At 30.8% G+C, this 14,559-nt stretch overlaps 1 protein-coding gene across 2 annotated transcripts in view; it reads right to left on the minus strand.

The window, feature by feature from the left end:
* LOC120118548 (protein PSK SIMULATOR 1-like) overlaps positions 1-4,793 on the minus strand; it is a 40,005-nt gene extending 35,212 nt beyond the window's left edge. For both annotated transcript variants that reach the window (XM_039138577.1, XM_039138576.1), the window contains exons 1-5: positions 4,613-4,793; positions 3,516-4,131; positions 2,474-2,799; positions 2,257-2,349; positions 2,070-2,160 (exon numbers count right to left, since the gene is read on the minus strand). In XM_039138577.1, coding sequence (XP_038994508.1) covers positions 2,070-2,160; positions 2,257-2,349; positions 2,474-2,799; positions 3,516-3,839 — 834 coding nt within the window. In that variant the 5' untranslated portion in view covers positions 3,840-4,131; positions 4,613-4,793. The remainder of the gene's footprint in view (positions 1-2,069; positions 2,161-2,256; positions 2,350-2,473; positions 2,800-3,515; positions 4,132-4,612) is intronic.
* Positions 4,794-14,559: the final 9,766 nt, after the last annotated feature.

Genomic DNA, 14,559 nt, shown 5'->3' on the forward strand with positions numbered 1-14,559 from the left:
CCATTCAAACTCCTCTGGCCAGCAGACTGAACTATCTCCAATTCGACACCCTATTCACTTGGAACCACTTCCATCTCCCCCTGCATATTCTCCTTAATCACCCCAGCCTCTCCCTCATCAACATTCAAGGAATTTTCAGAATAGGGATTGGGTTGTAGAATAAACCTATTCCCAACCCATTTTATATTGTAAGCATGCCTATTAGGAATCAGTTTCTTAATTGGAGAACCAACTACCTCATTATCCTCTGACTGACCAAAGTCAACTTGATCATTTGAACCCCTCAATCCCAGGCCCACATGACTTCCCATCTGGTTAGTCCTATTTTCCAAGAAACTTGATAGCCCACAATTTGAATTTTCTGCTGTTGACTTACCCGATGGGACTTGTCCCCTACAAACTCCATTCACACCACTGTTCTGCCCATTATTCAGCCAAGATATGACTTTGAATGTACTATCGTCTGAGAACTCATCCCCATCTACTTCCAAAGAAGGACATCTCCCAACCCTTTCCCTAGACAAGACATAACCACTGTTACATTATTTTGAAATTTTCTCCACCATCTTCCTCCCCACTTCTTCTGGTTTTTTCAGAACAGAACCCATCGAAATCTTAACTTTGAAGGATCTGCCATAAGAACCAATTGTAACTATCTCAGGTACATCATAAGGACTTTCCACCCTTAGCAAAACTTTCGCCACCGATAGGTCCGATCTGGTCACTGATTCCTCCTTAAAACAAATAAAAACACCCCACTTCCCAGAAAGTTTCTTCACGAATGACTCATTCCAACATAACAAAGGCAATCCATACAACTCTATTTGACAAAGAGTCATCGGAACTCCATCCTTGTTCAATACTGGTGCCAACCAGTCTAAGCACAAGAGCAGCTCTTTCTTCTTATTCATCCATACGTGAGAGAACTCCTCAACTGAATTGAATGTAATGATGCACTCATTCCATACGTACCCCCATCTAGCAATCTGAACTTCCACCCCCTCCATCTCCAAAGCTTCCTTTAACGAAACGAGATTAAAAGAAGGTTTCATTATCCCTGTTAATGATCTCTTCACCCATTCTGAGTTGTCTGATGGAATATGCATCTCCCAAATGTTCCTCACAGCAGGAGCATTCTTCTTAACACCCTCCAAGTTACATTCAGAAATTACTACATCCTTATATGATCTGGTGTCTCTCATACCTCTACCCGACTCAAACTTCCTTCCAGTATTTGAAATATCCCTTCCCCCTGACTTGATCTCCACCATTCTCTTCCCCTTATCCTCTTCCCTCCTCTTATCCTTCTGATACATAGCAACCCCAACAGAAATTCTCTTCCCATCAAACCACTTCCCATTCACAAACTGGATTGCTTTCTTCCTACTTTCCTCCTCAGCAAATTGGACAAAAGCAAACGTCGAGGACTTATAATTAGATTTATCTAAAAATCTTGGAATGAAAATTCTCAGAATCTGACCTTCAGGACTAAAAAAATCCCTTAACACACGTCTAGAGACCCTTTTACTAAGATTATCAATGAACACAGTCCATTCCTCCACAGAAGAAATGGATTTGTTCGAATTTTCTCTAATTCTCTCTCTTCCTAGCGCACTCATTCTCTCTCTTTCCCGTTGCAAGTTAATATTATTATATCTAGGGCCTCAATGAAGACAACTTTTCCTAAGCCAAAACTGAACATGTTATAGGGTCAAGATATTAAATTTTAATCTATAATTAACAACAAAGATCTCACTCTGCAAGATGGATTCACATGGTAAAATGCAAGAGAGCAAATTAGCATCCTCATTTCGTAACATAATCCAATAGATAATTTAAAAAAGAAAAAAATCTGAAGTCTTACAAAAGAAAGAACCAAAAAGGGGGGTTCTGTCACACAGACATATAGTTAACACAATGTCTACAAAAATGGGGATGGGGGTAGAAATCTTCTCACCACAAGTTTGAAAAAGATGGAATGAAAGTCTTGGAATTAGAGAATTTAATCTTACACTGCAACTTCTAAGATCAGCTTTCACATAATAATAGTAGTAAGAAATGATACTTACAGCTGTGTACTGAACCAAAGACATCAATTGTTTCATTATTGTCTCTGCTTCATCCTTCAATTGCTTTTCGAGTGTAAGCTCAAAACCCAACCTAAAAATTGTAAAAGACGATGAATTAAATATTTTAGAAGCTTGCACTAATTTAGTAAATAACACTTAAAAAGAGTGCAATAATCTGCAAAATTACTTTTCAAAATAACGATCTAAATTGTGCCACTGAGGATCTTTACAACGATTGCCAAAACGTACCACCTCTCCAGAAAAAACTTTTAACTCTTCCCTGTCGAAAATGGATAAAAAATTGTTCAACAGTTTCATATGCTTTGATAACCTAACAACCATTTGAGGATAATAACGAATTGTATAAAAACAAAATCATTTTCAAAGCATCATGTCATTTTCACCTCTTATCAGCAGCTGCAATTCTCAGGAGTTCATCCATATCTCTTAATATCAAATTTTGCACACCTTCTGATGGAAGGACCACCTCTTTTAAATGTCTGATGTTCTCCTCAGAAAGTGATTGCACCAGATTGCCACCTTTAACAATTGTATTTGCCACTTCAAAAGCTAGAATTGATATTTTAGTCCCTTTTGTTGTTACCCCAAAGGTAAAGCCACTACTGAGGTTCAAATTCGTCATGCTACTACCAAGGGTGTCCAAAACTTCCACTGCCTTTCCAAGCCCAACAGTACCAGCTCTACCTAAAAGAGAGCTTACCTCAGAAACCTGCAAAAAGTAAGCAACAAGTGGATCTTTTCAATACTCATGAAGTGTGTTTGGTGGACGGTATCAAATAAACTTCGCAACAACCCAGTAAACGAAACAAACTAATAATAGTAAAACAAGTAACCTTCTCTGCTCTAACAGTAGGCAGAATATAACCAGTAACTATCATGCTAGGAATCACATTATTATAATATTATAACAATAATTTTGACCTGACTTCTCTCTACAAACATGAAATTCAGAACAGCAGAAAAACATTATGTATAAAACAAAATCTCAATCACGGTAAGACCCATGGTTCAGGGCAGACCTATATTTCTAACAGTCTTGCATATTTCCCTTTTGTTCCCAACAAAGAATAAAATTCTCAATCTCAATCCCAGCAAATGAAAAATATCTTAGCTATATTCACTACTCCACCCATTCTTAAAATATTTCCAGAGAAAAAGAGCAGTTGATGATGAAAAGATAAACTTCCAAACACTCATGAATATAAATCTTAAACACATTCTACATCAGTATCCTTCCAAGTAAGGAAATCTGACTCTAAATGGATAACAACAACGATAGCCAGACCTAGTTCAGCATCTATAAACTATCGCATTAAGTATAAACCAATCAAAGAATGGAGTCTAAGCCAATACAATAATGCACACGAAGCACACAGAAAATTGGTACTAAAATTTTTTTAAGGACACCGTAGAATTTGAGCTTACCTTTGCAACAGTAGCCTGCTTAGATTTTGTTGATCTAGATTTATCTGATAGTGCCCCTGACAAACGAGGAGTTCCATCATTGATATCATCTGCACTTGTACCATATGGAGCTGCATTGACCTCTGGAAAGGAAAATGGTTCTCCTGACTCCTTGTCTACACTATCTTCAATGGCAGGGGGAGTTGATTTGACATTAATCTTAGCAGGCAGTTCACGGGTCTGAAAATCTAATCCAGACCCACGACCAAAATGGCCATTAACATGTGGGAAGCCTCCACTGGGGACATCATCTACAGTGGATCTCCTCGAGCAAAGCCCACCCATTTGTGCTTATTACCGCAAATTTTATACTTCAGTGTATAACGAAATTTGCCATGAAAGACCAAGAAGCTCGAGGATGTACAAGATGAAAGACTGTTCCCTTATTTTAACAAAACAGTCATAAAATTTAAATAGAAAATTGCTACTTCTCACAAAACCAATAGGGCCTCTAGCTACTTATTGAATCAAAGCAGTCTAAACCTAAAGATATAAATCCATGTCCGAGCAATGCATTCAGAGTACCAATTTTTATTCAAACTGAAGCACCAGTCCGTTAACACCAAGACGCACCAAACTGTAAAACAACAATAACAGGGGGAAAACCATTAAAACAGATGCCAAATAATGCAGTAATGAATGAACAAAACCCAACTCAAAGAATCTCTAGAGGCATGCAAAAGACAAATTAGGAACATAAAAGGTAAAAGGATTTGGAATATACCGACTAAAACAAAGAATCCCCAGAAAGGATCCAAACACCCAATTAGAAGAAAAAATAAAGAACTTTGAGATAAAAAAAAATTAACCAAAATAACCCAAAAAAAACATGAGCTTAATTAGATACAGGGTTGGATCTGCGAAGAGAGAAAAATCAAAAGAGATGAAGGGTTCTGTTGTTCACCAACTGACAGGCAAACTTTACATTGGAAAATAGAGTAAATAAAAAGAAAAAAAATAAATGATGCGATTTTAAAAATGAGGAGATCAGTAACTGCGTAGCAAAAACAAGAGAAGACTCTAAATTAGAAAGGGAAATAGAAGGATGAGAAAGTTACAGAGAGAGAAGGAAAAAAACTTGAGTTCCATACGGAGGCTGTCAGAGTTGGAGCCAGGAGCAGCTGCCTTCCTTCTGAAGTTGCTTCTAACGCCAAACAAACAGTCTACCCTTTTTCCTTCTCTCAATCATAGAAAGGGAAGAGAAATATGTAAGCAGCGTAATTTAGGAAATGGTCAAAGCAAAATCTCTCTCCTCTCAAAAACAAAATAAAATATAAAAGCATATTTTTCTTAGGTTTCTTTTCAATGCTTACCTTTTTTTTCATATTATTATTCGTTTAAGTTATAATTTTAGAGGTAAATTACACGGGAGACCATTAAATTATGGTCATAAATTGATCTTATTATCAAATTATTTTTTGTTTCAATTCGACCACCAAACTTTTTAATTAAATCAATCAGACCACTATGTGTTATTAAAAATAGCATAATTATATATTTGATCCTTAATATTTACATATTCTATCAATTTAGTCATTATTTTAATTCAATTAAATAAATTTAACTATCCAATTAGAACATAACATGTGCCAATACATGATTGGAAGGTATTCATAATGACACGTGTCACCACCCGATTGAAATGGAAAATTGAACAACCAATTTGCACCCCAAGGGATTAGAACCTGCATCTTTGGGGGAGAGTAGCCAAATGACCAAACCGTTGGGCCAAAGCTTTCCAATGGTTCTAACTTACAACAATTTGTATTTGGCTTGTACTGTTAAATTATTTGGTTAAATAAATTTCAGTTTGATTAATGGTTAAGGAAAAAAATTTGCTTAATTCGATTCGGTTAATAATTTTCAAATAAATTTTGGTTCGATTAACGGTTAAGAAAAAATTATTTTATTTGAAAATTATTATCCGAATCGAATTAACTGAATTTTTTTCTGTAACCATTAATCAAACTGAAATTATTTGACCGTTAATTGAACTAAAATTTATTTGAAAATTATTAATCGAACCAAATTAACTGAATTTTTTTTCTTTAACATTAATCAAACCGAAATTATTTGACTGTTAATCGAACCAAAATTATTTGACCGTTAATCGAACCAAAATTTATTTAAAATTTATTAACCGAATTTTTTTTCTTTAACCATTAATCGAACCGAAATTATTTGACCGTTAATCGAACTGGAATTTATTTGAAAATTATTAACCAAAATTTTTTATTTAACCATTAATCGAACCAAAATTATTTGACCATTAATCGAACCCAAATTTATTTTATTCGGCTAATAATTTTCAAATAAATTTCGATTCGATTAACGGTCAAATAATTTTGGTTCGATTAATGGTTAAAGAAAAAAAATCGATTGATTTGGTTTGGTTCGATTAACGGTTAAATAATTTTGGTTCGATTAATGGTTAAAGAAAAAAAATTGGTTAATAATTTTCAAATAAATTTCGGTTCGATTAACGGTCAAATAATTTCGGTTCGATTAATGTTAAAGAAAAAAAATCTGTTATTTTTCAAATAAATTTCAGTTCGATTAACGGTCAAATAATTTCGGTTTCTATTAATGTTAAAGAAAAAAAATTCGGTTAATTTGGTTCGGTTAATAATTTTCAAATAAATTTCGGTTCGGTTAACGGTTAAAGAAAAAATAATTTATTTAAGCAGATAATTTTTTTAATTTTTTATAATTAACAAACTTTTACAAGTCAAATACAAATTGTTGTAAATTAAAACCATTAGAGAGTTTTGGCCCAGCGATTTGGGCATCTAGCTACTCTCCCCCAAAGGCACAGGTTCGAATCCCTTTGGGCGCAAATTGGTTTGTTCAATTTTCCATTTCAATCGGGTGGTAACACGTGTCACCACCTGATTGGTTAAAAAAATTAATTAAATAATTTAAAATTCATAAATAAAACCTTCCAATCATGTATTGACACGTGTCATGTTCTAATTGGATAGTTAAATTTATTTAATTGAATTAAAATAGTGACTAAATTGATAGAATATGTAAATATTAAGGACCAAATATAAAATTATGTTATTTTTATTAACGGACACGTCAACAAGTCCGTCTTTTTTAACGGAGAGTGGTCTGATTGATTCAATTAAAAAGTTTGGTGGTCGAATTGAGACAAAAAATAATTCGGTGGCAAGATCGATTTATGACCATAGTTTGGTGGTCTCCCGTGTAGTTTACCTTAATTTTAGTCTCTTTCTTTAATATCTATATCATAATTTGATAGAAAAAATAATATAATTATTAATATTCAATTTATTTATTAATTAGTTTATAAATAATACAAAGTTTATTACTGAAAAATCTATAAATCTAAAAGACTAATATAATTAAAATACTATATGAATAAAATTAATCAAAGTGTATAAAAAAAATCAATCAAAATCATTTAAAAAAAAGAAAATTATCATCAAATGAGTATGATCATTTAAATGTGTTGAGACTAAGAAAGTTATTGTTATCTTTTAAGATCTTAAATTCGAGTAACGCGTATGTATAGATATTATCTTTCGATAGATATTATCTTTCAACTTTCTTCTTAAATTCTAAGAGAACAAGTTCTCTGATTCTTCTCTCTATTTTCAAAAGAACAGGGAAGAGAATGAAGCTTGTAGATGGAAAATTATTCTTTCTATTTATCTTTGCATAAAAATAAACCTAGGCGTCATGTTTTCAAGAGCTCAATGTGTGATGGTCAAATCCCACATTGTTTTTTCCCTTTTACATTTGTCTTTAAAAATAATGTACTTTGTACACTTATTATTGCACCTACCTATCCCATAAAAATTGTCCATTTTTTGTCAATTTTTTAAATTTTAACTAATTATTATTTAAAATTTATAATTGATAAAAAATATGTAAATATATATATTTTAAAAACAATTAATCAAGTAGTTTCCAAATATATATTTTATAAAATTTAATTATTTAAAATAATCAATGTCAAAGTTTAAAAAATTGACTTTTTAAAAGTTAATAAGAGACAATTTTTATGGGATGGAGGGATAAATTCAGTATAGGTTTTAATCATCACTATTAAATATAGAGGCCTTTCTAAATAATAATTATATTATTAAATTATTTAAAAAATAAAATTTATTGGATCTATTGAGTAGTTTTAATGATAAAAAGAGTATTATTCTTTCTAAAAATTTGAATTTAAACAAATGTGTTTGCAGAGTTTTTGTATGTTATCAATATATTAAGAAAATATTTAAAAATATATTATATTATATCAATAGATCGGATATCAGTGATTAATTCAAAAAATATATATTATCTTATAATCAATCCCAAACTAATAAAAAACTATCAATCTTGACAAGTGGTTGACCAAATTCAAGTAGGGATGGGCACAGTTTTTTGGCATGTCAATTTTTTGGCCACCCGACTTTGACTAAAAAAATGTATATCTAAAATTCGACCCCGCCCAGAAAATTTTAGTTTTTTTCCATCCTAATCTGCCCTGATTTTTAGATTGGAACCCCAACTTCGACCTGATTTGAATATATTAATATTTTAAAATAATTAAAATAATATATTTTATAATAATATATTTATAATTATTTATTATATTATAAACGTTTAAATTAATATATTTATAATAATTTTAATATTTTAATAATTAAATAATATATTTAATAATGTAATAATAAAAATTCTTAAAATATTAAATATAATATATATACACAAATAAAAATTAATCGGGTAAGATCGAGCAAGTGATTTTTCACCTTAAACCCAATCTTAGCCCACCCCAAAGTTACATACTCTACAAGCTACCCCGCCCCAAACCTTGAAATCTAAAAAAAGCCCTTATAAGATAGGGTCGAGTCGAGACCCGTTAAATTCATGTATTTTGATCATCCTAAATTCAAGCATAAAGTAGTTATAAACATTACATATACTTTTGATATTTATCCCAATAAAAAAACTACTAGCAACTTGAAATGAATTAAAATAATAAAACTATGAAGAAACTAACGAGGTATTGGATCTTTAGTGTCTAAATTTGGAGTTGTATCATGTATAAATTTAGGGTAAATTATACACTTACTCGTCAAACTTTATTCTCTCTCCTATTTCAATCAATGAACTTTAAACATTAAACTTTTTTAGTCACTCGACCGTTAAATTTCCAACGGTGTTATGACATGGATTAAATAAATCTTTTTAGTCATTAAAAATATATAAAAAATAAAATAATTAAAAAATAAGATAATAATTATTACCCTTTCCCTATTAGAAAACTTCCCAACCCACAAACAAAGGTCATCAGCACACCCTATCAACTTTTCGATGAAGGCTAGCCACACCGGTAACTACCACTACTCAGTAAATATAACTATTTTGGCAACAATCAAACAACCACAGTTACTCATAATCTAACTTATGTTAGTTCAATAGTCTTTAATATATAAATCCCAACCTCAAACCTAAATCATAATCCTTGATCTAAATCCTAACCCCCAACAATCACCATTTGCATCCCAATCCCAAAATCTCATTGATTACCCCAAATCCCAAACCCCAAACTCTATTAACCTTGAATAATAATGGTTTTAACAAGGAGAAACGAGAGGCTGAAGAGAATAAAAGGAAAGACTATGACAAAATCAAAGAGTGGGCACCATACTAGGCTTGGAGTAACCATTGAATCTTCAAATAGAATGCAATCAAAGAAGCTCAAAAGCTTGAAGAAATTGGTGTATGTTTGCTGCTTATTTCATAGAGAGGAATAAGATTCGACTCTCAAGTATTCACTCCTAACAATTAGTAAGACCGAAGATAAGAATAATGGTTGAATGAATTTTGTGTTTATGTTTTCAATTGATCTTACAGATAAAGTGTTTTTGTTTGATGAATATGAATATGTAGGATGTGATATTTTGGGTTTAGGGGTGGTCAGTGACGATGGTGGTTCTAAAAAGGGCGATGAAGATAATAGTTAGAGAATGAGGATATGGGGTGGTGTACCCTAAATCTCGGGTTAGTAGTTAAGGTTGACCCGAGATCCATAAATATAGCCCAAAGGATTTATTAGAATAGTGTAGATCTATTTAAGTTGGAATTGGGCTTGGGTTAGGCGCAAGTGATAAGTTCTGGGATGCTCTTATAAAGTAATAAAAGGAATAAGACCTAAAGTGTAATTTACCCATTTTTTAAATCAAGAGCTAAAACACACTTATTTTCTATTATATCAACGTGAATTACTCCATATTTTCCTCATCAATTACTATTCCTCTTATCTTCATTTTCTCTCTTCATTCTTCCTCAATTTCAAGTGAAGCAAAGATTAAAGCTTTAAGGATTTCAACACTTAGAGTCTTTTCTGTTTCATTGAAAATATATTTCGTAAAATGAATTATATTTTCTGGAAAACATTTTCTAAAAAACGTTTTATGGTGTTTGGTGAATTTTTAAAATATAATTTATTACAAATATTAGATATAATAAATAATAATATTTATCATAAAACTTAATATTATTATTTTTAAAATATTAGAATAATTTATTTATTTATCATTAAAATATTATTTCTATAATTTTATTAATAAAAAATATTAAGATTAGTACATTTTATTGAAATAAAAATATTATAAATTATATTAATTATTTATTAAAGTAATAATCTTATATTATATTTTAAAAAGTATTAATTAATTATTTTAAATATATTTATTAAAATATTATTAGATTATTAGATTAATATTAAATACATAAATAATATTGTTCATTATTAATAATTTAATAATATTATTTCTATAAATTAATAAATAATATAAATTTTATTAATAATTTATTATATATTATTATTAAAATAAAAATATAATATCTTATATTATTATAATATAATTGAGTATTTTATTATAATATTAAAAATATAATATTATATTATTATAAATATTAATAAACATATTTTAAATATTTTAATAAATAATATTTTGATTAAAATGATATTAAAATACTTTATTAATATTAAATTCATAAAATAAAATTATTTGGAGTATTTATTATTTGAAGCGAAAAGTTCAGAAAATGACTTACGAAAAATCAGACCGTAAGTCATTTTCCATAAAACATAAAGGAAATTCTATTGACCAGGAAAATGTTTTACGTTGACCAACCAATTTTTTTCCAACCAAACACTGGAAAATGAGGGAAACGTTTTCCGAAAATTGTTTTACGTGAAACAAACAGACCCGTAGTAAGGTTTATCTAAGTGAAAGAGGTTGGAGAAGGTTTCAAAGTAAAGGGTAATGAGAAGTTAACTCTTAGGTGATTGGGACGTTTTATAGCTACCGAAACCCTAAGGTAATACCCTTCTAACTTTTTTAAATCATTTGTAAGCATTTTATGCATTGGTGTGGCTTGCATTAGTTTTTGGAGGTTATAAGCATATTTATGGTAAATCATGGATTTATGTGTTTCTAAGTGTTATAATGATTCTTATGATTGAAATAAACTTAAACAAGATACTAATAACATTTGAGACCTCCATAGAGCCTTTAGGATTGTAACACCCCAACCCGTACCCGACCCGGATACCAGTCCGAGATGTCACATTGACTTTTTGAAACAATATTCTTATAAAATAACAAAACATTTGGACTTGTATTAAGAAAATAAGATAATATACCGTTGAATTATGTTCGTTATAACAAATTTAAAGAAAGAAACGTTTTTATGAATAGTACTATACGGTATGAACAATATTATGAACAGTAATGAACATAACCATGAACAGTACCGAATGCTAAAATTTTCCAGAATGTTACAGGTGTATCAATACCCTGCTACAGTATACCGATACCTTGCTACAGTAATTTTGGTAAAACATATATAAACTCATAAAAACCTTAAACTTCCATCACTATAACGTTACCATTTACATAAATACGTTTAAAACATTACAAAATCGATCAGAGCATATATACTTAATTTAACGACTTTGTTTACATGCCAACCTCTATAAATATTACAAAATACATACTATTAAATTCTTTTCTGATCTGATCTTTGGAAAGGAGAAACTAATCTGTCTTGCATAACTTTTATCATTTTTCATATTCTCGGAACCTACGTATGAAACACTCACATGCTAAGTCGTTGACTTAGTGAGGCATATAAAAAATGTAATAGAAACCGTAAAACATTTCATATATCAAAATGCATACATGCACATATACCATCATTATCATAATCTTTATTTATCATATGATCTTGTACTTATCATTTTTGTATATCATATAACACATATCATTTCACAAAGAAACACACATAACATCATATAATCCATGTGAAACATTTCATATCACCAAAAACATATACATAACATATATTGTATTTGTTATTATCTCTTTATTAGCCCATGTACATTACTAAGAACTCAAGGTATTCGAGTACATTGAGGTTGTGCATTATTGTTGTCACCACAGCTCGTATGGGGTCCCACTAGGGGCATGTGAAATTTGTCCCGAATGACCTCTGTATACTGTATATGTCCAGAAGGACCGCGTAGACCCTCGACTCTTGGCATACCAACTATACCTATAGCTCTCGTATCATATAACATGGGCATTTTTTCTTATGCTTCATATATTCATGTACTCATATCATTTCTTCTATCACATATCACATGTGCATATGATCATCCATTTCATATCATATAACATATGTCCTTTGAATATGTTACCATATCATCTATCATATAACTTATAGAATAACATATAAACGTATACATGTATTCATGTACATACTTTCATATATTCATGTAATTCAGTATCACATATGTCTTTTCTTCTATTACATATCATATGAATCATATATCATGTATCGAATCATGTAAACACATATAACTTATGCATGCATTGTAAATCAAATAACATTTTCGGAGTTACTTCTTACCATAGTAGCTTCGTCACTGGCTCATCTCAAGCCAATACTTGTTCAATAATATAAGTACAATTAAATTGCACTCACCTTAACACTGTATATATTCAAATCCACTTCTATGATTTATTTCTTTGGATTGATCTTATCTTTGCAGTCGTTTCAGAACTTGCTTGTGCTTGATATCTACACAATTGTACATTTTTAAGGTAATTATCAGATATCTACACCTTGTAATTTGATAATAATAACTTAAAAGAAATTAATACACCCGTATTCATTTTTTTCCTTTAGGGGTATTGATACCCTCCCTAAGGTATCGACACCCTTATTATATTCTGTGATTTTTCGTTCAAGAGGGTATCGGTACACATATATAGGGTACCAATACACTCTGCTCAAAACATGTTTTTCACCCAAAAATTCATCATTTTTAGCTTAAATTCTTCATGTTTCATTCCCTTTTATATTCTTAACTCAAGTACATATACTTAAACTAATTTCTACTCATTCAATACATCCTTAACCTCAAAATTTTATCTTTCATATGGAAATCAATAATCATACCAAAATTTCAAGATGCTCTAAATCCAATTCTATCACTTCATATCTATTAATTAAGTTGATGACAAGTCAAATTTAGTTTCAAATTCAACTTATCCACTCTTTTCCAAAAATTCACTTAAAACCCCATTCTCTTTAATCTTTCATAATTTCTTCATCTTTTGATTTCAAGACAACTTAAGCTTTCCTTAAGCTTAAGTATCACCTAAGGATCAAAACCCATTTAAAATCAACAAATAACCAAGAAATCAGAAAACTCACCTTTGCTTGGCTCTCTCTCTCTCTCTCGTATGATGAAGAAGAAGAAGATGATGAAAGAATTATGTGGAATCAAAATGGATTCCACGTGTTTCCCTTATCTTATAAGGGAAATAAAAATCTTTCATGTTAAATGACCATTTTACCCTTTAATTCCTTTAATAATTACTAACAACCCTTTCAGAAATATTTTCAAATAAGTCATTGAACTATTCAACTTTTCTACTTTAATCACCAAATTATGAAGTTTTACAATTTAGTCACTAACCCGTAGTTTGGGATGTTACAAGGATGGTTTAGAAAGGATTTAATATGCCCAAACAGGGCATTTTTTAGCATCAATATCGATATTGGAGGAATAATATCGATATTGTTCTTATGTAAGGGAAAAATTCAAGGAATTTTAGGCAACAATATCGATACGCATGCATAGAGTATCAATACTACGAGATTGGTCTCCATACCTGAAGAAGGGTTTCAAAACCAATTTACCAGAGGCCAATTTTGGTACCAATACTCATGGGAGTATCAATACTCCCATAGTTAAATTAAGTTGTCTGGTATCGATACTCAGATAGGGGTATCGATACCCCTGAGTCAGTATCGATACTGATGTGTTTAATATCAATACCACATTTATCTTTCAAATAAGAATTTGGGAAAATTTATAGACAACATTGAGGGACTAAAAAAACATCCTTAAACTCTCCAATAAGACACTAAGTGATAGCCACATTAATAATGTGAAATTTCACTTAGAAACCCTATAACTTAGATAATCATAAGTTTTGTATTATGTGATGTTCAGGAAATAAGATGAACACCCAAATCACTCTATAACAGGGAATGATTGTATGTTAAGTTATAACCAACCCTAAGATAGTATACTAGACACTAGACACTTCTTTACTAATTGGGCGTAGATGCCTCAAGGCTCGATGGAGCAAGTTAGTCGGGTGTGCATTTTCGATGTAGAATTTTATATTTCCACCCTAGGTAGAATAGAGGGGTGCGTGAGCTCCGAGATGTAACCCCCCAACCACACCATGATGCCTACATCTGTATGTATGATTTAGTTAGCATACGCGTATGCTAACATTTATGTTATAAGTATGTGAAATAGAAGATACATATAGTATAGTTTGGTTATTAGTGTAGCACTGAGTTTGTGAGCTAATTATTCAGAATTTGTTTCCGTACACAGGTTAGTAGCAGGAGCTTCTGGAGGAGCCATCGCCCTAGACCATTTTAG

The sequence above is a fragment of the Hibiscus syriacus genome, unplaced genomic scaffold (genome assembly GCF_006381635.1).
Source record: "Hibiscus syriacus cultivar Baekdansim isolate YM2019G1 unplaced genomic scaffold, ASM638163v2 tig00110328_pilon, whole genome shotgun sequence".
NCBI lineage: Eukaryota > Viridiplantae > Streptophyta > Magnoliopsida > Malvales > Malvaceae > Hibiscus > Hibiscus syriacus.